Source organism: Papilio machaon, chromosome 4 (assembly GCF_912999745.1).
Source record: "Papilio machaon chromosome 4, ilPapMach1.1, whole genome shotgun sequence".
Classification (NCBI taxonomy): Eukaryota; Metazoa; Arthropoda; class Insecta; order Lepidoptera; family Papilionidae; genus Papilio; species Papilio machaon.
In genome coordinates this window covers 9,404,362-9,430,945 of record NC_059989.1, presented here as the reverse complement: position 1 = coordinate 9,430,945, position 26,584 = coordinate 9,404,362, and the positions used below count along the sequence as shown (strand labels likewise).

At 35.9% G+C, this 26,584-nt stretch overlaps 1 protein-coding gene across 4 annotated transcripts in view; it reads right to left on the bottom strand.

Moving 5' to 3' along the window:
- The window catches only part of LOC106720739 (integrin alpha-PS2), a 75,721-nt gene that overhangs the window by 25,439 nt on the left and 23,698 nt on the right, over nt 1-26,584 (bottom strand). For all 4 annotated transcript variants that reach the window (XM_045677807.1, XM_045677809.1, XM_045677808.1 and 1 more), the window contains exons 2-3: nt 20,397-20,542; nt 6,952-7,049 (exon numbers count right to left, since the gene is read on the bottom strand). In XM_045677807.1, the coding sequence (XP_045533763.1) occupies nt 6,952-7,049; nt 20,397-20,542 (244 nt within the window). The remainder of the gene's footprint in view (nt 1-6,951; nt 7,050-20,396; nt 20,543-26,584) is intronic.

Sequence of the window (26,584 nt, the reverse complement as noted above, 5' to 3'; positions counted from 1 at the left end):
TGGAACTAGAAACGAAGTATGTCTTACCTTACATAGATCGGTCATAATTATTACTGGCTACCTAATCCATTATAACGCCATACTTAGACGCTATAAGCTACCATAAAGTCACGTAATATAATACAATGGATAATAAAACTAATAAACCATAATGTCGAGGTATACCAATTTGTATGTGGTCCTCTCAGTTCAAAAGGAAAGCTCTCACGTACACCATGTAGAGACATCTCAGCGGGCCATTGGCGATGAAATTGCGCGTTGTCATGGCAACTCTAATGTACGGCCACCCAATCACCGCATTTAACCGGCCACGTATTACTATCGCTAAAGGAAACAGGTATCAAAAAACCAATTTGATTCATGAAGTACTTTTTGTTTATCTTCAACAAATACAGCGCCAATTTTTGAGCTTAGAAGACTAGAGTATACAATTGTAAACTAAAGCAAACGACCGTAACATTTTCTTTGAAAGGGAATCGAATCGACAATACTCGTATGTTCCGTATCGTGTGACAAAGTGATACTAAATTTAGCGATAAAATTATTATGACCTATCAATTCCAAGTGCTTTTAATTACAAATATGCATATGCATCCCAGACACATAGGTCTGGGTGTCCGAGGTTCGCGGGGCGCGGGGCGTGGGGCTATCAGTTTAACCCGGCGAGGACAATAGAGTATTTATTACGGGCGCGAGGCGCATCGTCCCCGTATTATTTTATTGCCCTCTCCTGGCAAACGCCGAAGGCCCCCAAACGCCCTAAGTCACAAGGTCAGGGCAATTCGAAATAACATGGCCATGTTTGAAGCGTCAATTTCATGATGGTTAATACTACTCTGAATGCGAAACATTAAATCGTGGGTTCAAATCAGGCATTTATGTAATATCATAAAGTTTCTCATGACATTAGTATAAGACTGTATTTTAGTATGACTTGTATTTATATTAAATACCAGTTAATCGAATTCTAAAAATACTGATAGAATTGTATTAGATTTATTTTTAACTAGCTTTTTCCCGCGACATAAAAAAAATAATAATAGAAAACGGGGTAAAAATTATCCTATGTCCTATTCCTGGTTCTAAGCTATTTGCCCACCAATTTTCAGTCAAATCGATTCAGCCGTTCTTGAGTTATAAATAGCGTAACTAACACGACTTTCTTTTATATATATAGATGTAGGTATAATTTATGTAAATTTTTGAATGTTTAATATCACGTGATTCTTGTAACTTACACCATTCGCGAAGTAAAGGAAATGTGCATCTCATGCGCCATACATCTCGCCTATTTGTTGCGACGCCTCTCCGCCGCCTCTACGTTGCGACTCTATGCAATAATCTATGGCGTGAGTTTTATTACAATATCGGTTTCAATTCAACAACACGATGTCATTATTTCAATTAATACGTATTTATTTCTATATTTGTTTTATTTTGTGCTTTGTATGTTTAATATTTACATAGTTAAGTTTAAGATATACTTTACGTTTAGATTGTACATAGATTATGTACAATTCTTCTGCGATAATTGGATTTTTAAATCAGTTCTCAAGAAACTTAGTTACATTTGCCTATAAATTTTATCATAATTAATTTTAAGTCAAAAAGCAGTTTAAATAGAAGTTACCTATATAAAGACTACAAAAGAAATTCGATTATCGCAAAATTTTTTTGAGATAAAAAGGCATTTGTTAGTATCTCTTAAGCATATCTTGATCGCGGTCCATTAGACGGGCGGATCGAATTAACAAAACTGTAATGGTAGGATGAAGAATGGCGCCTAATGAAGACGCTTACAAAAAACACAACTCGTAATAGATTTCTCGGGGATAAGAAATCTGAACCGCGACTGATTCGACATTATTTCAATTTAAATAGAATGGAAGGCTTAAATGGCCTTGTATTAATTGCATATTCAAAACACTTATAATTAACAAACGATAAAAGTTTTATTTTATCTTTACATTTTTTATTACGGAAAAAATTACTAACGTGATGTTACGTTTAAATTCGTAGTTCTGTTCGTACGTACATATTTGAAAAGTCTCTGTTATAGTCGATTACTCTACTCTGCCTGCACTCATGAAGTCATTTCTTTGTCTGATAAGGAGTTTCCATATTTATAAAATTAAAATCTGCGTTTTGTACGTCTGTACGGCGCTTTCCTGTTTCGGCAATGATTGCCGAAGCGCTGAAGGAAGCAACAGGAGTCAGGAGTATGGCAGAAATCCGCAAAGAGCGAAGACAATAAGGTAGAGCCATATAAGGTGAGTTGGCGACCGCGCGACTACGACGCGACGTGTGCGCCATCAGCCCGTCAGCCCGTATCGGGCGCGACGCAAGAACGAAAGCATTCGCCGCTGACAAATCGCCGGATAATTTGTTACTTCAAAAACAATACTACAGGATGTTTTCAAATTTTCACATTTATTAAATTCTTACAAAATTTTCGATTATTATAATAAAAAATTACATAAATGTGGAGTAAGTCACTTGATGTTTTTTTAATTACTCGTATTTTTTCAAAATTAATCAAGGATGCAAATAATTTCGTAGACGTCTAACCATTGTTGTTCTAGACTCTACTGAGATGTAGGTGTAGGATCTTTTATAAAATAGACATACTGATATCTGCAAGTAATTTTTTTTTGCCACACCTAGCCTAAGACGCCGACAACAATGATGCCTGTCTATAGAAGTTTTATTTGTGTATCTACGGAATTAATGTAATACTCTAAGCCCATAATTATTTTACAAAACCTATCACGTCTTGCAGTAGATGTAGCGCCATTTAGATTAGCATTTTCATTGTAACGCGTGTCCCATGCGTGGCCAACAGTCGTATAATTCGCATATAAATGGTAGACAGTTAGAGCAAAAGGAAACAATGCTGCGTACTTAGAATCCGAGGGATATCGTCGCATCAATCAACCTAATGCCATATACAGAAACACAAGCTTACAATGAAACGCAACGTAATCGCCAAAGAGTAAACATCGGACAAGAATCAAAGAAGTTTTTTATCTATCTTTTGTTCAGTAACGTTTTTGACAGAATTTTAAGTATCCAAAAGTTATGAAAACCATTTCAAAATTTATCATAATAGGTATATTAAATGCTAAATTAAGTTTCGCTCATTGTTTTGTGAAATGTTAAATAGAGATCGATATAAGGATTGATCAAAAAAATGTACTTAATTTTATGTTTTTTTACGCTCCATAGAAGAACTGAAAATTCAAACACAAAAAAAAGTAGATTATTCATTCTTAACGAGAAACATTCCGTAACACATGCACTATTTAATCTATGGTTGTCGTAAGCAGATGCGCGTGCGCACTGCGCATGGCGAGTGGCGACGAATGCGGTGACAGGCGAAGTCGCGATATCTAGAGATTTATCGCAGGATATTTATTTGCAATTGTAATAAACTATTCTACAAGCTATAGAAGGCGATGAGAAATTTTATTTTTACACGAAATACAAAATTATTCATCCTCACACGTAGCGCTAATCTACAAGTAAATCTAGACATTCTAGACGGAAAGCATTCGAACAAAACTGCATTTTATTTGTAAGTATCAACTGCCCTTAGAAGTACAGTTCCGTTTTATAATACACATCGAAATATTCAAATGAAAGTATAAAATGAACTATATAGATTGTTTTTCTCTAAGGATGTAAATTTAAACCAAATATGCATTTAAACCTGGATCAGCGAGAGTTGAAGGGACCAAGATATTCTCGCTTATGTATAGAGATTTCTTCCTTATCTAGGTTCGGCAGTACTTGAAGTATAGCTATATATTTCTAATCTTCATTAAAGCGATGAGGAACAAAAGGCAATAAAACAAATCCTGTCTAAAGCGGAACATTGATAGAGATATCGAGCTTAGCAGAACAAATGCAAAAGCGATTATTTTGTGACAAATTAAATTCATACTGTAGAAACTAAATCAATATAAATTAAATATAAAAAGAAAAACAATATCGTGTATGGAGTGTGAGAATAAAATGGTGAAGGAATATAATCGAACAATACCAATTCCTGAAAAGGAGCGGACATTACGCGGCGTGCTGGAGTAGCTGAGCGCTCGGCAATTTGTTATAAATAATTCCAGCAAAAAGCGCGGCGCCCAGCGGCTGCCTGTGCTGGCTGATCAGCCGACGAGTAATTATAAATCAATACACTATTTTTAATGCGAATTAAACAACCACATATACAGCGGGATATTTTTTTGTAAATGCGTAAAAGACATGCAGATTTTAACGTATTATCCCAAAGTCTTTAAAACTACTCAAGAAAATTATACGAGTTTTGACGTGATCAAAATTAATATTAAAAAGTTAAATGCAAAGCGTCTTTTTACGTATTAATCTTATTATTAGTATTATATTATTTACGATATAATCAAATCTTTTATATAATGGAACAAACAAGCTTAGACATGTGATTCATATAATCCCAATGCAACTGCTATTAATACAACAATAAAACCCTAATGTTTTTAATTGAGATGAAACCTTAAGATCAAAAACATACATAAAATACATCCTGTATAATTTAGATACTATAATAAATTCCGAACGCGTTGTACATTCACTTACAAATGGAGCAAAACGGCTAAACAAATTGCAGCGACAACAGCGCTGAGAGAGTCCGCTTTTTGTACTAATTCGGCATACCGAAATAAAAATTCCAACTCCTTACGGAGACGAAGCAAAAACTGTATCGCGATGGCGAGCGGCGGCGGTGAGCGGAAAGCGGGGACAGACGCAGGCTCTTCGGGGAAGGCGTTCAGTGAGTGATTTTAAAAATGGAATGCAAAAAGTCAGCTCCTGAAACCGAGCCACTGAGGTATTCGCCTGAGTAAGCGGCGTGAGTAATCGACGTTTAAAAAAATGCCTTGCGCTTTTATTGTAATATCGTATCATACGATGTCATCATTATGTCATTTGTATCAGATTCGCGATCGCACCTTTGGTAATATAAGTGATATTAAATTGGCATGCTTATCCTCCACACCAACGTACCCAGACTTAAAGCTGTTTACGACTAAGATATTCCATTAAATGTTTCTAAAACCATATAACTATTATTTCCTTTAAAACTGTAAACTTAATTTACAAAATACATAAATCCGAAGAACCAATGTAAACGACGTAATTCTCAAAGTCAGTGGCCTGAAGTGGCAATGGGCCGGTCACATCTGTCGGGCGAGCGACGCCAGATGGGGAAGGAAAGTTTTAGAATGGAGGCCACGGAAGGGGACCAGGAGCGTTCGGCGTCCTCCGTCCAGGTGGACCGACAACATAGTTCGCACTGCGAGAAATGGTTGGATGCGGAAGGCGGGGGACCGCGTACTATGGAAGACATTGGGAAAGGCCTATACCAAGCAGTGAGTAGATAAAGGCGGTTGATGATGATGATGTTAAATCCATTATAGTGTCCAAATCCGGCAACAAAGTAACAATTCAGTCTCGCTCAAATAAAATAAAAAGCTGAAATTGGTCTTGTGATTTAGATAGCTGACCGCGTTTACACTTGGAAGGTAATCGTTTAGCCAACAAATCGTAAAGGCGACCCCGTGACCTAATCTGTGCCAACCCCATCACATGATGAGGCCGCAGTTCGGCCCGCTAGCTAGAAATATCACTGCGCCTCCTCGAATGGGCAAGGTTCTTAATGGCTCCGCATTACTGTCATCTTTATGAACCATTTGTTGTGATAACAGATGTTAGAGCATAAAAGTTATACAAAAAAAAATGTCATTCTAAAGGTGTGGAGGGGTACCATAATTATATTTTTTGTTTGTTCATGATTAAACAGCGCAACGTTTTAAATATTCAAAAGTCATATAAATCTTTTCCATAGTTCAGAAGTACCAATTTGCCACAGTATACCTGTGTGAAGTAAAACAACAATGTGTTTTACGGCTGGCATTTCAAGTACAAGTGACATAGTACAGCTAATATCAGCAGACAAACGATGGGTGGAACAGGAAGGGTGTAGCAGACAGCCGCCCCATAAACTTTATAGGTCACTATGACACGGTTTATGGGGTCGCGGACGAGCTTGCTGTTAACACTATAGAACTATCACATTGTGTGCTAGAGCAACAATAGATATACAGTACTATCAGAGAGATTGCATTATTTAATTAACTTGCAATAACAAGTACGATTACTCTACACTTTAGATTCAAGCATCATTTTTGAGTGCAATTTATAATATAAATTATTTTTCCTCTTATGAATTTTTACTTAAAGTTTTTTCTTATTTTACAGACGGTCTGCAGCAACCGTTGGATAATCGATGGATAAATCAAAACGTAAATACTCAATTCTTACTTTTACCAAGACAAGAATGACTTCATGGTAATAAATTCGATGCGAAATTCGTTATCATAAATGAGAACAGATAAACAGCCCTCGTAACTCACAAGCATTAAGATTGCGCGGCGCTTGGAGCTTTCACTCGGTCATTTTTACAAGTATGAGTTATGCGCAAACGCGTACAATATTATTAAATCAGTTCACCGAATTGAATTTTTATAGCATTTCAGTAACTTGCAAAATATTGGTGATTCCGAAATTAATTTTATATGTAACTGTTAAAATTGGGTTTCAATTTATTGCATAATCAAATTTATTTTCAGATTTATTACAAACAGCCCTTAAAAAACCTAGATTAAGTTAAACACAATTAACAATTGATTTTACTTTATGATATACTAAGTGTCGCCCTTGACACCATCCGCGCAGAATTAAAAAAAACGTAATAAGTACACATTAAATCTATGTGTTTTTCCAGATTATGTGCCAAATTTCATCAAGATTCGTTGAGACTTTTCGGAGATACCTTCAAACAAACATCCATCGATCTAAACTTTTACATGTATATTATTATATTAATTAATTAATTAATAAGATTTGATTTATATAACTTACCACAATAGGTCCGTTCCGTCCAGTACTGGACAAAGTCGCTCCAAACCACTGGTTCGATTTCTGATCAATCTGTCGATGTTGCGTATCCACATTGTTTCCTGTAGACAAAGAACAGTTTGAGAAAAGAAAACCACATTACATTTTAAGGATATTATCACAATACTTAGTATAAAAACACATTTTCCAAATCTTTTATCCCGTTTATGTTTTTTAGCTCTGCTCTCTTAATTATTTAAAATACACATAATGCAAAGACGAGAAAGCGGACAACATTAAGTACACAATAAAAGAGTTCTTCAAAACTGTTAGGAAATGTTGCAAATTACTCAATCAGCGGTAATCTTACTAATATTATAAATGCGAATATTTAGATGGATGGATGGATGTTTGTTTGTTTGAAGGTATCTCCAGAACGGCTCAACGGATCTCCATGAAATGGCTACTTATTATGCTTTTTTTTAGTCCGCGCGGACGGAGTCGCTGGCGCTAGCTAGTAATGAAATATATATCAATTAACAAATAAACGCATACGTGAATTCAATTTCTTTTATTTACAACTCAAGCTGCATGCCTTGTATGGAGCCCGTATCCTTAACACCTTAGCTGCGGCAAGTAAAATCTTAAACCTTCGTCTGGTGCGGCGGCGGGCCAAAGTGTGCCCCCAATGATTTTTCCGCCAGTGCGTGGCAGGCCTTTCTCGACCCACCAGCATAAGGTTAGATTATATCGCTATATCTTTGCGAAAACATAATATAAGTGTGTACTTTTTGGACTGTTAGAATAACCTTGAACCCACCTTCTTTAGAGTTCATTCGCCCCGGGATCTGCCAAACAGGAAATGAGAAATGAACCAGGGAAAGTGGCGGGTCGATATCGACCAGCACCGCACTAGAAAGTATTTTTAGTAGTGATGGGAAAGACAAAAATAAGGGGATATCGAAAATAAAATAGAATTGTAGAAAAGAAATGAAAAATAGTTTATTTAATTATTTATTTATGCTTGTCTTTAAAATATTCCGCACAAAGATTTTGTGTGCACATCCTATTTTTTTTTTCTTGAAGGATAATATCTATTTTTTTCTTGAAGGAAAATATCTATTTTTTTTCTTGAAGGAAAATATTTCCTCACTGCTGTCACTATTACTTTTATCTGCCTCGCGAATTAGTTTGTTTTCCAAAATTTGTATTTTTCTTTTGTTTCCTGCCATCGTGCGTCGTTAATTTTACGAAAAGAAAAAACGCGACGCCGACGTACAGTTCAGTGAGATGGCTCAACACTAACTAGCGAAGCGGGGCGCTCCGTGCGGTATCGGGTCGCGAACCGCCTGTTGGGACGGCGGGCCGCGATAGACCCCTGCCGCACCGAGTTGATATTTTTCACCGTCAGTGCGTGGTAGGCCGATAAAGGCCTGCCGTGATTTTTTATGAGATAATCGTTCCGCACCAGTGAGAAGGACATAGTTTTCTTCGTCCGCACCAGCTGAAATTCCGCGGCAGGTCGATCTGGGCCTGATCCGCAGTGAACGTGTTAACTACATCGCTTCCGTCATACGGAAATGAACTATTGAGAGCAGTAAATAAAAAAAAAACTATAACAAATTATATTTCATACAAACGATTACAAGCGAATGATATTATTTCTTGGTGTATATCAACGCTAGGACATCACGTCAAATCAAATTAGTTTACATTAAACTTTAGTGTAATTCCTTACTTTAAATTGGCATTTATTCTGTCTTGGAACTTCTTAAGCTAACCTTTTTACTAATCTAGGCTCAAATTATTATTGAGATTGTTAATTATTAAATAAAGGAAAAAATAAATATCTTTTTGACTTTAGCTATTAAATCAAAACATTTTATTGACAAAAGAATTACTTAAGCATTCGTATGAGTATGGAGGTATACAGGAGGCGTGTCTACCGCTCCACCGCTCGTAACTTCTCGCAAGCTTTATCTCCGAGCACATCAAAACTCCAAAAAAAAGCTCGTAATTAATATTTAACGTGGAGCAGTGATTATTTTTAATTATTGTACATTGAATAATGGGCGGTCATATGATATCGAGTACGTAACATTTAATTCTAGTCAATTTTAATGTTAGGTTATGACTCGCTTTTGATTGATGCTTTTCTGAACATTGAATTCACGTGACGTAATAAAATTATATCCATTTGTATCTTTCACGTCTTAAAATCATTTAGCTATTCACAAATTATTAATGATTGCAGAAAGTACTATTAATCCTAGTCACCAACAATAGATTTATTTGGATTTAAAATGTCAACGGTGTGATTCTTGTGCGATCTTTAAAGTGAAGGGTTAGTCACTAAATTTGCAAACGTATTCAAGTCCAGTGCAGGCATTTATAAATAAAGTATCGTTTAAGGACACATTTATATGAATAGTTTTCATAAATGATAAATGATGTCGCAACGATGTCTTGTGACGCGTCATGTAACAGACGTCAATATTGGGCTAATGACCACCACCCCCTGCTCACCCCCCACTCGTCCGCCGCACCCTTTACCCAGGCCTAATCGTGCTGAGGTTCACCTTTTATACTGATTGTGTACTGACGCGTAGAAAATATTCTTAATGAAATATTTTTTACTCTATTATTACTAAGAAAAGCTTCTTCATCAAGCATTTATAGATCAAATTGAAGGTTAACAAAGGTATGATGATAGAAAAAAACAATTGATGAAGAAGTAAACTCCCAGTCAATACATTCCAAAGTCACTACAAATGAAATCAAATGAATAGTCCTGAATTCTCGAATAGAACTTTTTCTTATAAGAAATTATCTTTGTTTATAACTGTCTTTAAACGGACAGTGGTTTAAATAATTCTTTTCTTTGCACTGCGTCAAATTAATTAAACAAAACACTTTTCACCGCGACATTACCGCACAATGACAAGTCTGTCTATTAGCCCCTGCATATCGGTTATGGTCTTATTTTATTCCTACACGTTATGCGGTCCCTTAATGGCCGCTGACACTTACATATCGTCCGGACATTAGCTGCGTGCTGCCTCTGCGTGCTATATGTCATATGAGTCACGCGGGAAACACGCTCGTCTCGTCTGCTCAGACTTTCTATTGACAAATATTAGTCATGATGATGCTCTTGTGCGAAGTCATTTGCAGCTTTTTTTTTAGAAAAAAATCTAAAGGTATTAATTTAATCAATTTTAAGTTCGTCCGAGTTTGGAGTTTTTTATTTTTATCTATGCCATATACAGATGATGTCATTGCTTTAATTCTACTTCTATAACTACTAAAGTGACAGACTCATCTAAAATAGAAGCTATGATAGAAATCTCAATTATGAGATTATCGAAGTCCTGTAGTCAAATTAAATAATAACTACTTTTTATCACTTTGTCTTAATTACGCCCACGTTGTTATTAGAGAGAAGGTGACTTCTTAAAACGTTAGAAATAAAAACGGGAATTTCAAAATGAACCGTAACTTTTAACAAAGCATTTTAAAAACTATCAAATAGGAATGTCTATTGGAATTATTGAAGCATTTCCCAAATATTCGGGCTCAAATTCTTACGATTTGCGTTTAGAAAAATTAAATAACAGATGAGTAAGTTTATTTCAAAATTAAAGACAAAGAATATAAGGTTATCTTAGTTGAGAAAATTACTTAGGCGAAATAATTAATGAATTAAAAAATAAAACATCGACGTCATATGTCGACATATGCATTAATGAGTTAAAATAATTGTGACCTTGATCGTAATAATTAAAAAAAAAACTTGCTGCTTCTCTGTTTGTTTTGTTAAGCAAAGTGCCACCCGAAAGAGCATTGGCTTGATTTTTATCTCTGCCGATACCAGTAATGGTATGCCTTATACGGAGATGATACCATACCGCGGGCCCAAATTATACCTTGTTTTATTGTTCGATGTAATATGGCCACACCAACAAAATCAAAAAAGTTTACAATGGATTTTTCTCTTAGCCGGAACTACAGGTTGATACTTTTTCATGTTTATTATTTTTAACATTCAATGAAATAATTTCTCACATTGAACGAAACATTATTTAATGGTATTATATATTACATGATAATTTTACCTAAATAATTAATATTGTTAACCGCTCCAAGCTAATTTGTGTGCGTAGCAACAAAAATCTTAACTTTCTTAAGCTTTCTTTTGAACTGAATTAGAGTCAAGTAGTTTTTTTTTTAATTAAAAAATTACACAATAATACTAAACCGGTTTGACGACATATACTTTCTTAAAAAGAGTTACATTAAGTAAAGAATAAGAAGTCTCTACTAAACTTTTAGTTAAAAATGTAGTCATTGTATGGCAAATAGAACATCCTGTAGCTGTACATAGCGGAGTCTTGAATAAAGACATTAAGTTTCGACATCAATTTCCGCACTGTTATGACGCTGTGATTAAACGCACGACAGGGCCGGACTCTAATTTGATCGGTTGCCGTTTGCAGCCGATCTGATCGCAGCATATTGATGGCTCATTCCCGATATTGGCCCATCTCTATATTGAACATGTTGAAAGCTTGTCTTTTAAGTAATTACGGTACTTTGAATAACTGAATATTCATCAACACGAATGATAAATTTGCTTGAATCTTTCGATATTTTATTGCTTTGAATGAAAAATATATTTTATGTTTATATTCCGACTTGCTGTATCCCGCGAGTGCGTCCGCGCGGAATTAAAAAAAACTTAATAAGTAGCCTATGTTTTCTTCCAGACTTTGTTCTGGGACTGTGCTAAATTTCATCAAGGTTCGTTGAGCCGTTTCGGAGCTACAGACAAACAAACATCCATCCATCCATCTAAGCTTTCGCATTTATAATATTAGTAAGATTGTATGATATGATCGTATTAGACTTTATACAATTTACATATTAAATATATCATCATTAATACAAAAATTCTATCATCAAATGAATAACATTTTAAAAATATCAAGGTTTAAGGACAAAAGGTTGAAATGTCACCAGCCACGCGTGACTGTTCAACTATCAAGAGGAACCCCCATAGTAAATGTTATTTTTAAAATTATTTTAACCTTTCCTGTTTGAAACAATAGTGACCGGAAAAGGACAATTTTTATATTAAATTGTAACTTGATAATACAATCTAAATACGAGTTAAAAAGAAATTTCACAATGTTTATTGGTCTACACAAAGTTTATTATTTTAAATCAACCAACATAAGATTAATAGTTGGTGTGATTTTTATAAAAAAAATATAACGCCTTTGTAACCGTCCACAGATTAACGAAGTAGCAGAGCTGGCCCCCCAGGTACGCTTGATGGAAGCAATTAGAAAAAGGTGCACCTATTTCACGCTTCGTTAAATAATAACGCAATTGATGTGATTTATTTAATAACAGAAACATCCTGTATTACTTTTAAATTGGAATTTAAAATAAATCGTCACGAGCTTTTTTGAACATACTGTGAGATTGCCACTGAATTTAACTTAAAGGAAAAGCCACAAGTAACAAGGCAATTACCTTTCCAAAATAATGTTTTTGATTACTTCGTAACTTTCGTACTGACAACAGTTGGAAACAAATTCAACTGCCACGGTCACTTTTATTTGCTTCAATTGAAATTTCTATGCTTACGAGAGTACTTATCTATCTATATATATATAAAACCTTGTAACGCTTAGATCTATATATTAGATCTATATATATAAAAGAAAGTCGTGTTAGTTACACCATTTATAACTCAAGAACAGCTGAATCGATTTGACTGAAAATTGGTGGGCAGGTAGCTTAAAACCAGGAAACGGACATAGGATAATTTTTACCCCGTTTTCTATTTTTTTTACTCCGCGCGGACGGAGTCGCGGGTAAAAGCTAGTTACTTATATAAAAACAATATACAAGTACGCAAATTCTAGTGCAAATAGTAAATTAAATTTGTAAGTAGAGACATTGATAAGTGTGCAGTACGAACAGTAGAATTCAACGACATCTCATCAATCTGTGGTTTAAATTGGTCCACGGGCCGAATTGAACGAATTGGCCGGGCCGGGACCACTTGTCGCTAATTGATCGCGGGACGGAGTCGAGACGGGGACGGGACGACGGCAGCCGCTCTATTGCCTGATTGATTGCTATCCACCTCTCTTCACCTTTGGGTAAGGATACTTCGGACCCTTAGTTAAAATTCTAATTGGATACCATTGACTTTGAAGAACCTTTAATTATTTTAGCTAATTAAACTGATTACTTTTAAGCACATGCTTTGGGAAGAAATAGGTTAGGAAATAGATCTATGAGTTTACAAATTTCCGAAACATTGGATCGACGCAGAAACATAAATATAATAGAGATACCCTAACCTAAGCTTTAACGAAAAGATGAATGGAACAAATTATCTGTTCTTTATGTCAACTTCGTGCAAACATCACATAGTTACTTACACTGAATTAACATCTGTAATTAATACATGTGAGCGAGTGATGTCGAGAAATCAAGATAATTACATGTTGTCTCAAATTTCTTACAACTCGTGAGTAACGATACGATTTAAATGAAAGTCTCGTACTAGACAGTGCGAAGTAACTATCTTCAAAATTACATGACAGTCCGACTATACCAATACTTTTTACGGTCGCTGCAACCTATCGCTACCACAGTTAATTTACTGTAATATGCAAAAGGTACCAATGAATGAATTCCAGCATGTTCACTTAAGTTCTTAGTAACCATTCAATTCATAGACATAAGACAATCTAAATTATGGTATTTAACGCTTACTGGTTACGAGCATTTGCATCGCGTCACGAGCTTACTGGGAACAGAAGCGGTCATGATTATTTTTAACTCGACAAAGCAAAAAGCATGGACTGTGATTTCATACTCAGCTCGCAAATAAAGAAGTCAACATTATAATGAATGGCGAATGCATCGCTGGCGTTTGCGGGTCGTTCAACCGCGCTCCACCGTACCTAATTAATGAAAATTCTAGTAACATCGTATCTGTATGTCTCCGTCATTGACACTGGGGTCATATGGCGACACGTTTCAAACAAACATAAATTCCTTGACATTTCTATGTTACACCATAAATCTATGTACGTAAGTATTTCTATTCATTAATCTTTTGGATTCAAATAAGAATTGAAAATGGAAAAAGTGATGGCAATTAAAATTAATTTGTAAAGAAAAAAAGCAAACAATTGAAGTCCGACTGATGTTCATTAATTTTGCAGACAAAGATTGATAGTGACCACCTCACAAATTGATTTTGTCAGCGCGCAAAAGTGATGAATGTAGGCATCAGATAATGCTTCATTTGGTACATTTATTATTGTAATTTATAATAATTACTTTATCTATTCTTTCAGCTGTTTTTTATAAGAGAAGGGGGCAAACGAGCGACGTGAACACCGAGGTGATCAACGACACCGCAACACCAGAGGTACTGCAGATGCGTTGCCAGTCTTTATGGAAATGGTATGCTCGCTTCTTGAAGATCTCTAAGTCGTAAGTTTGCGTTAAAAGTTTAAACACCTATGCTACGAAAGCTTTTAGCTATAAAGTTGCACTTAAAAGAAACAATGTCCATTCAACATCCTGTACCATACAAAAAGAATTAACACCAAACAAGGTGCGAATTAAAGATAGCATCAAACAATCTTCCCATTGATGCCGCATTAACATTAAATACACACCACACAACAGCTAAAAGCCTTCAATCCAAACAATCGCAGTGACATCGACTGTGAAACAAACAGGTTCACTGTACAAATACTGGCTTTAATACTAGTCGATACTAGTTTTGGCAAAACTAGTTCCTTGGAGTCGTAAATTGTTATGATGACAAAGTACAGAAGTAACACATAAACAAGGTTCTTGTTCTCAAACGTTCGCTAATCGCTGCGGGAATTTCGATAGCAATTTTAAAAATCCAATCCATTGGAATAAAATGTATTAAATAATTTGGTTCGATTAGAAATAAATCCCATAAGTTATCAATATTAGATCGCTAAAGGAAATCCCCAGTCATTGGGTTTTGTTCAGTCAAGTCAATCAGTTGATTTTTAACGAAAACAAATCATGTTTCATGTTGCATATAAAAGTAATAAAAATAAAACTTTGCATTTTAGAACTTCCATAGAAAGTAGGAAAATCGTTAAGCAGCATATAAACTGTCTATTTCACAACGACGCGGTTGTTGTGACCCTAATTGTGGTTGTAACTAAACCTTAGTCACCACAACAAGCAACGTGCGCAATAGTTTCTCTGACTTTGAGTGGATAAGTGAGGAGTTACGCAAGTCAATTAATTGAAAGAAGTTATTAAAATTAATTACGCTAAAGCCAATATTCATGTAATCCAGTTTTGAATGTTTAAAAGTACCGTCAACGATAGTTGAGATCATTCTGTTACCATTAACAAGTTTAAGTGGTAAATGAGTAATGAAAAAGCCTAGGGGGCGGTTGAAATCAATTTTATAATCGACATCTGTAAAGCGAGCGTCCATGGAATCGATTTTAATGGACGCCCACGCGTGGGCACCGCGCCCACGGTCTAAATATCATAGCCCACGTAAATTATTTACTTACAAGTAGTTTTGTTTTAATTTAGTGGGTTATAAATTAGGTTATTGCTACTGTCGGTCGATGAAAGGGAAAAACACCTTCTATTTTTGTTGAGGTGTTAAATACTTTTAAGAAAACAAGCGAACAATATGTACTTTAAAGCTACTACTTTCGTACATATTGCTAAGCGTTATCGAAAAAACATTAGCGAATCGGGGCGGGATATAATTATGAGGAAAAATAGAAGGCAATCATTTCCTGTTCCGCTTTTGCCCCTCACTCAAGCTTCTGATTATTGACATTGGTTAAATTAAACCGCGTGGGCACGTGCCCGTACGGTAATTAGACTTCCGGCGCGTTGCAGCTTGTGCCAGAGAATGGCGATGGCGAATAACTTGATCAATAATCGCCTACAGGTCACAATGTTTTTTTAACGGTCTGTTTCCGGTGTGTTGGATCATAGTCGCTACTTATATCCAGTTTCTGAAACACGATATACCACGTACCTACTATGTAAGTGCATCAGAAATGTACCTTAATAACGACCTGAATGTAAAGATTTTTATCAAATACAAGGCACTAATTAAAACAGTCATATAAGTATAAAATTGAAAATACATCCTTCCATCCATCCAATATTTATATTGGTTGATCTATGGATGAATTTTCAATTAAAATTATTGATAACTTAAGCCCCTAATAATTTAATATGTCTATTGAGTAAACAACACGTCCATTAAACAATACTGATTAAGTGCATTTCACAAACGATTAAAACGGTACAAAGGCGGCGCGAGCGCAATTCGTTTTATCTTAATCCACAAAGACCAGCGCGGTTCACACGACCCACTTTTACACGAGCACTTTAAAATACCAAGACCATAACCATTCTTATCAAAACAATTATTAATAAAAATAATTGCGAGAATTAAAAACAAATGTCTAGTCTGAACTTTAAAAATATTGATCTTTTATTACAGCTAAATGCAATCTAGATTACGTATGTGCAGTGCAATATTTTACAATTATGAAGCAAAACAAACAATAATCATAACGCTTTGTATATAAAGACCGATGTATAAACACAGAAATCGAAGTGTTTACCATAAAAAATACTGAATTGGCATAAAGGAAAGAGTCAGCAAATGACCGTGCAGCAACTGGATACGTAGCAAGGAGTATCGGGTGACAGCTCGGCTTGCACAACGATCATTAACAGCGTTTTATTGAGACGCAATAAAACGGATGGCTTAAAACAAACGTTGTTCAACAAGTCGCCCTGACGACAGGCTACTGCATTTGATGCGCTCCCGTTACACGGGATGTAAAAGAACAAAAAGTTGAAGATTTCAAATTACACAATTAAACGTGTAAAAGACCTAAGAACTATATTTTCAGGATTGCAAAATGTCGGGCCGGGAGCATCTGCACTACGCTGCACTCTTCTCTAGCTGCGGTAGATGACTGTAGACGCACGAATTTGTACGTCGTGACTCCAGATCGTGTCTCGATATCACACAATATGTTACTGTATGGACACACATGTGGATAAACTATACTAGATCGTTATGGCTACTAAAATGACATGGTTGCACATCGAGACAAAAAAAGAATCAACGAAATCGGATTAATCCGTAAAAAGATATGAGCAGTACAGAGAAATCTAGATATTATTGTAACGCTTGAAATTGATTTTTGCGCCAATTCATATTTACTTTACGCAACAAGAACTGGAATAATTTTTATGTATAAAAATTAAAGTTTTTTAACCAAAACATTCTTTCGACCTGCATTTTTCGAACATTATCTTTTAGTCTGTTTGCCTAAAAAGATAAAGTTATCTTGTATAAGAGCTAATTACCAAACTCATCCGGGGGTCAGAGGCGTTAACCTCGGCAGTCACTTCAATACTTTCTTAGTCAACTGATAACAGAGGTCAATATAGATAACCGAAGTTTACATAGCTGACTATGCAAATATAGTAACGTGCCATACGACTATCGTATTCGATAAAAATATTAGTTTCAAATTTCCTAAGAAAAAATAGTCAAATTAAATTACGTATTTGTTGATTAAGTGCTCTTTAAGTACGAGGAATTGCGTTAATAATAGTAAAAGGCAAATATCTTATCAACTTATATCAATAATTTACGCCGCAACATTAACAGTAAAGTAATTCAAGCTCTATACAAATTAAGGGCTATCTCAAATTTATCCCGACAATGAATCCTGTAACAACGAACATTTAAGCCATATACGGTATACGCGTAAAATAATGTCAGAAAACGTCGATAAATTTATTCGACACGCGGCCAACCCTAGCGCGTTATCGGTGGTATTTCACAAGCACCATTGTGGTAATCGACTCTGACTTCTGTGCGCAATCGCCGACCACTTTTTTATCTCTGTTTTACTTTTACTCTTTCCTTTGTAGCAATGTTTACTCTGGAATTGAATGAAGAAATAAAAATCGACACTAATGTAATTATATTAAATGCCAACAATTTTATAAATGTATTCTATTATCTTTTTTTTTTAAATAACTGTCGCCCGCGACTCCGTAAGTGCGGAGTTTAAAAAAACATTTTCTATATATGTGCCAAATTTCATCAAGATCCGTTGAGATATTCCGGAGATACCTTCTAACAAACATCCATCCATCCATCTAAACATTCCCATTTATAATATTAGTAAGAAGTAAGATATATAATATCATTGACACATTAAACTGCACTCGGAAGATATGAAAACACGAGTCAAACGCTCTTTAATTTCCAAGTGGTTGCGACAACACGACAACAGTCAACACTCAGTACAAGTGGCCAAGTGGCGAACAAGCACTTGTCTTGTTTACACTCCGTGGTAGCCACAGCTGCTGCAACAGGCGATGGCTTTGTAACGTCCATTCAATTTTATAGCATACTATCTTGCAATTAGTTCAGATCCTTTCTTTTTATTCCTTGTACTTGTGACATGTGATTTTTTATTAAAGTCGCCAGAGGAATTAACTATTCCGACGAAGATGACACCATCTTAAATTAATAGGATTTTGTGTCGGTTTTAGAAAAGAGTCCTTGGTAAGATTTAAGTAATATTAGGAACTGAGGTTGTTAAGTTTCGTGCCTAACAATCACTAGGTATAATATAAAACTATCAGCGTTCTCTTGAAATGTAGGTCCTGTAGAAATTCCGGCACAGGATAAAATAAAGGTGTCCATTATGAGATCGCTGAGATGCCACCGGCACCACTTTGCCTTCGGATTCCTAACTGCTCCTTGATTCATCGCACATTGTCCAACGCCAATAAAATTTGGGAACGAAATTTGGAACTGCCTTAAATCGATCCAAATTGTTTTACGCGATTCCAAGGGAAAAAGTTAAAATTACTTAAGACTTAAACGACATACTAACTTAAATAGCATTATGAAAAGGGATAAAATTTAAGGAAAATAAACACTAAAATAAATAAATTCTGTCACGATTTTTACATCCAGGTGAATGTCAGTACCCTACTATTTTAGATTCTAGTGGACTTTTCAATAATGCCAAAAAAGATAAACAAGAAAAAAATTGACAGTATTGGAGGCTTTGGTTAAAATAATAATAACAAAAAGACATCAGATATTACTTTAATAATTGAAGATATTTGTCACACAAACAAAAGACATACAATTTAATGCTACTTAAGAAGACCCAATGTTTCGCAGTGCATTATTTCGCTTGACATATTAAATATTACGTCTTGCCTCCCAGTGAGGGATAAAGAGCAGGAACGCAGTAGCTGTGTCGTTAATCAGATGCGCATGCACCGAGGCGGTCGCGCGGGCGAGTCTCATATGCCTCTACAAGGCAAAGTGTGTCTCTAGAAGGCAAAAATTTGCCACATTCTTATCATATAAATTTTATCCCGACAGTTGCAAATACAACAATACATAAACAGTGCATCCATTCTAAAATTAACTAAGCCATACGTCAATTGTTTTTATAAATAAACTAGCTGTCGCCCGCGACTCCGTCCGCGCGGAGTTAAAAAAAAATGAAAAATAGATGTTGGCCGATTCTCAGACCTACTGAATATGCTCACAAAATTTCATGAGAATCGGTCAAGCCGTTTCGGAGGAGTATGGCAACGAAAACTGTGACACGAGAATTTTATACATTAGATTTAAGTATCTTAAAAGAAATTTCAACGTGTTAACCAATAAAATGCATTAATCTACTAGTGAATTAAATCAATCCTGGCAGTTTACCCGCAAACAATTTAGCAACATTATTCACGTGTGGTTTTGCCTTAGCAGGACACGAGGAGCATACATCAGCCAGTGAATTAATGACGCGACCACGTTCAGTGAGACCTTTTGATACCACTTCCGAGAAGTGCTTACTGTTATAATTCGTCTTATATTGTTATTACAAACATTACTCTTACAAACAGAGTTGTTTTGACTGTTAGGTAGACGTAATTCAATTACATAGTTACCATCGCAAAACGTTGTTTTACCAAAGTGAAAGAAAAAAAAAACATGACCAGCAGCAATAACAACTATTACAAGTTACAAGTAGGCCTTCGACGACCAAATTAATCGAATAGAATATAAAAATTACTTCGAGGTCCCTTCTATATTTTGTTATGGAAAGGGTTAAGGGCGCCAATTTATTGACGACTTTCTTACCTTTTTGAGTATATTAAAAGGCAGCAACATATCTGTGTCTCAGGATAAGTGGACATTGTTGGACACATAGGTTCTGATGATACGTCTTCACCTTTGTCTTCATTTATAATTTTCCTCTTTAAGGCGTAATCCTCATATCTGAGGTAGCGACCTCCGTCCATCATATTTCTCATTAGGAATCGTAATTACTATCAATCTTCGTTTATAAGCTTACCTTTATTCTTATCAAAGTCCATGATGGAGCAGGGGGCCAGCGAGGGCTGCGCTGTGCGGCGCGAGGGGTCGCAGCGGTACACAGCGCCCGGACGCGATACCCCCGCCAGCCGGAACGGGTCGTCCTCCGGCGCACCCACCAGGATCCTGAGAGACAAAAACAAATGTTTTATACGCAAGATGTAAGAAAAAATACAATGTTCTAGCAAACATACTAAAATTTTTGAATTACACGCATTAATATCCGAAAAATTAGTTTTATTGCCAATCAAAAAACGTCACATTACGATAGAAGTCACACAGAATTCCGAACGACACGTACAATTTTTTGTAAAAGTTTGACCTACACTATTTGTGATTCGACTATCAGTTACGAAAGCAATCAAAATCTGTTTATAACTAAAATGTTACAGCGGAACTTTTCATTTCTAATTATACAATTAAATGACAAATCCCTTTGCATTTAATTTAATCTTCCATATTCCGTATAGAACTTCTATAAATGTGTCACTTATCCTCGTTGCTTCTACATTTGACAAGATTAGTCGGCGACATCAACTTCCTCACCGACTCCGATATGGAGTCCATATGTTTCATGCAACGGTTCTCAGTACACCCTCAGTATCATAGATTCTGCGAAGATCCGCGACTCGCTCACTACCTCCAATAGTATAATATGTAGTTGAGGACGTTTATTTCCTACCCATTTCAGTAAAATGTCATTCGACCTTAACAATGCAATTAGGTTGAAAACTTTTCACAGCAGCATACGTTTGTGCTTAATTATAGCTCTTAAGATGACAGTTTGCTGTACGATGTTCGACCCTAAAGTGGGGAGTGGACGTAATTCTTAGACTATACAGGAATAAGGTCAAACAATGGTAGCCGCTGGCGCAGTGCCAGCACTGCAAATAGCGCGGGTTCAATCCCCGCGGACACCGCTTCGAGCGACGCCGCCTCGCGCCAATTTGTATTTCTATTCCTCTGACTCAGGTATGACTACGACAACGTACGTAATCACTGAACCGGATTCGTTTTGTTTATATCATCTTAATGAATATCCGCTCTTTCAAAGTTTAAATATAAACGTTTAATTTTCTTATACTGTTATGATTGTTTAAATCCGTAGACTTTTTCCTTCACATATCGAAATATCTTTCCATCTCAGTAACGTGACAAATGTAACATATTTGAGGACGACATCTCTCATTTGATGTCTCATTCGTCGGGTGTCACTCCCCCGTTCACGTACCCCACCCCTCCCGGTATGGATGCACGCTATTCCCGGCGCCGGAAGGGGACCTATTTCTAGCGAAGCACCTCAGAACTAGGGATTGCAATCCGGCGTCATTTTCAGTCCGGCCGGATACGACCGGATTCCCATCAATCCGGCCGGATCCGACCGGATCCGACCGGATTGATTAAATCAAGATGATTTTCGCTTTTAGTACAAAATAAGTAAGTTAATCAAGTGTCACTGCACTTATATGTAGGTAGTTTATTAAAAATAAATCACAAATATATAAAATCGACTTTATTTCTTAACCAATGTTAAGACAAATAGACAACAAGAAAACAATTAAAATTTAGTAGTGTAGGTAACTAGTAATAATTTTACGACGTAACGAGTAGCTTAGTCTTTCTAGATTTCACTTTCACAGATAGATCAATTTATAAGTAACAATATTAATTATCAAGTAACTATAATATCTAATAGATACAATTAACCTTACGTATTTAACTGAAATGAGATCAAAATCATTATTAAAGTATTTGAGAATGCTAACAAACAAGTCTTATAGGTATTTATGATTTTAACAGATACCATCATGATTTGATGAATCTGTCGAACGAATGAATGACAAAAATTATCACAATAATGAGTTTAGAACTCTTTAGTTTAATCAACTTACGATAAATAATTATTTTAAGTAATAATTGTAAAAAAATATAAGTATTAAAAGAAAATCAATATTGATTTTGAAAATAAGATCGTAGAAAAAAAATATTGTGTCATCAGCTAAACGACTTCTAATATAGCTGCAAATATTAGGTCCTTACATATGAAATTGGCGTTTTTCGTACTGGCCACTTTAATCACGAATTTCTCCTCTTTGGTAAGGAATTCCAAATTCAAATTTATACAGCTATAGACTCATGTATTTGTGGTTCGATGACCGTCATTCATTTGTTTTTTTTCTTCTGTTTTTTTCTGTTTGCGTCACTCATTTTACAAAATGGAAAACTTAAAATATCGCATTATTTACGAGTACGAGTTCCGCCGTGGCACTAGTGCTGCGGAAACGACTTGAAGGGTGAATGATGTGTATGGCGGTCGTGTTGCAAAAGAAAACACAGTTCGTTTTTGGTTCCAACGTTTTCGTTCTGGAAATTTCGATCTGCAGAACAAGCCCCGTGGACGGCCTGAGACTCAAGTTGATAATGAAGAGTTGAAGGCTATTGTGGAAGCGGATCCATCGCAAACCACGTCCGAGTTAGCTGCAGGCTGCGATGTTAGTGATAAAACTATTTTAATTCACTTGAAGCAAATTGGGAAGATTAAAAAGCTTGAAAGGTGGGTACCTCACGAATTGACTGAAGCAAACCGGCAAACGCGCGTCGACTGTTGCGTTACATTACCAAACCGGCACAATAATGAAGGCATTTTAAACCGAATCATTACCTGTGATGAAAAATGGGTTCTTTACGATAATCGGAAGCGCTCAGCGCAATGGTTGGATCCTGGCCAGCCAGCCAAATCCTGCCCCAAGCGAAAATTAACCCCAAAAAAGTTACTTGTAAGCGTTTGGTGGACTAGTGCCGGTATTGTTCATTACAGTTTTCTCAAATCTGGCCAGACTATTACGGCTGATGTCTATTGTCAGCAATTGCAAACCATGATGGAAAAGCTAGCGGCTAAACAACCTAGGCTGGTCAATCGCTCCACGCCACTGCTGCTTCACGACAACGCTAGACCACACACTGCGCAACAGACGGCTACTAAATTAGAAGAGCTTCAATTGGAAAGTCTAAGACATCCTCCGTACTCCCCGAACCTTGCTCCAACAGATTACCATTTTTTTCGAAATTTGGATAACTTCTTGCAAGGGAAAAAATTCAACTCCGATGGGGCAGTCCAAATCGCCTTCAAAGATTTTATTGATTCCCGTCCGACTGGTTTTTTTAGTAAAGGGATCAATGAACTACCTATGAGATGGCAAAAGTGCATAGAAAATAATGGTTCATACTTTGATTAATTAAATATATTATATTAAAAAATATTCGACTTTTTGTTCCTCCCATACAAAACGCCAATTTCATATGTAAGGACCTAATATATACGCACAACGCATTTAAAGTACCTACTCATGCAACAGCTATATTATTTTCCCACAAACTGCTAGCACCGGATCCGGTTTTCGGATCCGGTATATTGGTACCGGATCCGGTAACCATTAAATGATGCCGGATCCGCCGGATTACCGGATCCGTTTTTCCGGATTGCAATCCCTACTCAGAACTTTCGCGCGGTTAATATAACAGAACTTTGACTTGCCTATTATTAGAGCAATAAAATAACTTGCTAATTAAGTTTTTTTAATATACTTATTTATTCCAATGGAAATAAATGAAGACAGTTACAAAAAATGCAAAAAATAATACAATGGAAACCTAATGTTCTGATCTAAACTTAATTCGATAGCCATTTGGGAATTGGGTAGTGTCAACGAATCTATACAGATGTTTTGAATATATTTCACTAAGAGGAAAGTCTTGTGATTTCTCACTTCAAAACAAAGCAATATGTAACTAATATGAGTATTATGGTGTGTGATTTTGCATCCGCGAGAGTTAACGAGTGTGTCAGCAACATCAGCAGACCTGAGTCAGCGGCGCGGTGGCGCCGAGCCAGCGCACCTGCGTTTTCTTGCCCTATCTTAGCACAACTGTAATAATAAATAGATGAACTCTTAAAGTATACAGTTGAATATCGGAGTGGTTTATTTCTTCAATTAAATTGCATTATTAAACGCTGTTATCTATATGAATTAACTAGCTGGCACCCGAGACTCCGTCCGCGCGAAATTAAAAAAAAACTTAAAAAGTAGCCTATGTGTTCTTCCACACTATGTTCTACATCTGTGCCAAATCGCCAAAATCCGTTGAGCCGTTTCGGAGATACATCCATCCATCCATCTAAATATTCCCATTTATAATATTTGTATGAGTAAGATTTAGTTTGTGTAGATTTGTCACACTAATTCTACACTAAGGGTCTTAATAATAATAATAAATATCTCAATGCTGCAGTTATGAGCTTAGATATTTTCAAAGCACAACATAGAGTAAGGGAAATGGGCGGTACAGTGCAGTGCTACAGGCAGTAGGTACATTAGGTACGCTCGCAGTAAAATTTGTTCCATGACCATTTTCGGTTGTTGGAAGTGACTTATCTACTGTAGTGATCACAATACGATAGACATATTCGACAACTATTGGAGAACTTATACATTGTAGTATTTTTTAGTGTCGTAATAACAAAAATATATATCTAATATATAAAATTCTCGTGTCACGGGGTTCGAAATTGAACTCCTCCGAAACGGCTTGACCGATTCTCATGAAATTTTGTGAGCATATTCAATAGGTCTGAGAATCGGCCAACATCTATTCTTCATACCCCTATCAAGTTTTTTTTTAAATGCGCGCGGACGGAGTCGCGGGCGACAGCTAGTATATATATATATATTATGTACATATTGTCATGAGATAAAGAGAGCATTCGTTGAAAATTAGATCAACTGTTAATAATTTCACGTGCTTAAAAATAATAAAAGAAGCACATTAAATTAATCATAAGTATGTAAAATTAAAACTTTCAGCATATTTTCTTTGCAATATTTTATCGACGGCTTTCTTAGAGCAGACACGATGACGCATAGATATGTATCGGATCTCTCAGTGTCGATGACGGCATCAAATATTTGCGTGTGAGAAGAGCAAACATTGGCTTATTTGGTCAATACGTCTCGCACTGATCAACCTTCATTGTTCCCAAGAATGGCTCTGTCAATATGAGAAATGTCGCTCGTCCGGTTTAACAACTAACTATGCTTGTGACACGTTTAATATCTATCATTTTATTTATACGACTATTTTTTTTATTCTTTTAAGTACTACGGTCACAGCTACGACACTAATTCCATATTGAGAATTAATGAGACATATTAAATTGATTGACGTAGACATTAATAACGTAGTATACAAGACAGGACATTAAATTTCGTCAAGACTGATTCACAATCAATTAACAACATAATTTAGTATTAAATAAGACAAGAAGTGTTAAACATGAGTAATAACGTGACTAATTCAGTCTGCGAAGTGACGGCGTGTGGCAATTAGCGCGACAAATTGACTGCTCTGTACTTGCTGCTGACTGCTGAATCAAGTGCTTAGCGAATCACACAGAAACTACAGACTGAATATTAATACTAGCACTGTTAAGTCTCAAAGGCAATTGGAACAAATCTAGGATACTTCATATACAAGATAAATATAGTCGTTAAGGTGTTTTATTATATAGTCGAACCGGGATAACCGAGAATCCAAGGGACTGCGATATTTTTTCACTCTTTAGGGCTTTCTAACTCGAGTTTCTCGCTAATGGAGGTCGTCTGTCGGGACCGAATAATGACTCTCACTTATAGATTTTCGAATACATATATACGAATATTAAATCTTACTAATATTATAAATGTGAATGTTTAGATGGATGGATGGATGGATGTTTGTTTGAAGGTGTCTCTGAAAAGGCTGAACGGATCTTGATGTAATTTGGCACAGATGTAGAACATAGACTGGAAAAAAACATAGGCTACTTATTAAGTTATTTTTGATTCCGTGCGGGCGGAGTCGCGGGCGACTGTTTAATTTAAACAAAAATATGCAAGTATATTATTTTTTTTCCGTGTCGTTATTAAATAGAATTCCAATGTTGTCTAATTTATGGATTATACACAATTATTGGTATTTTACTTGCAATAAATTGAAAAATTTTCCTTGAAAACAAATGAAATAACTAATTATTGTCAAAGTCATCACGGTTTACGTCAAAACATACAAACACCGGCTATAAGCATTTTACAACACTATAATAGACATATAAAACAGCCAGAGTGTTGCTTG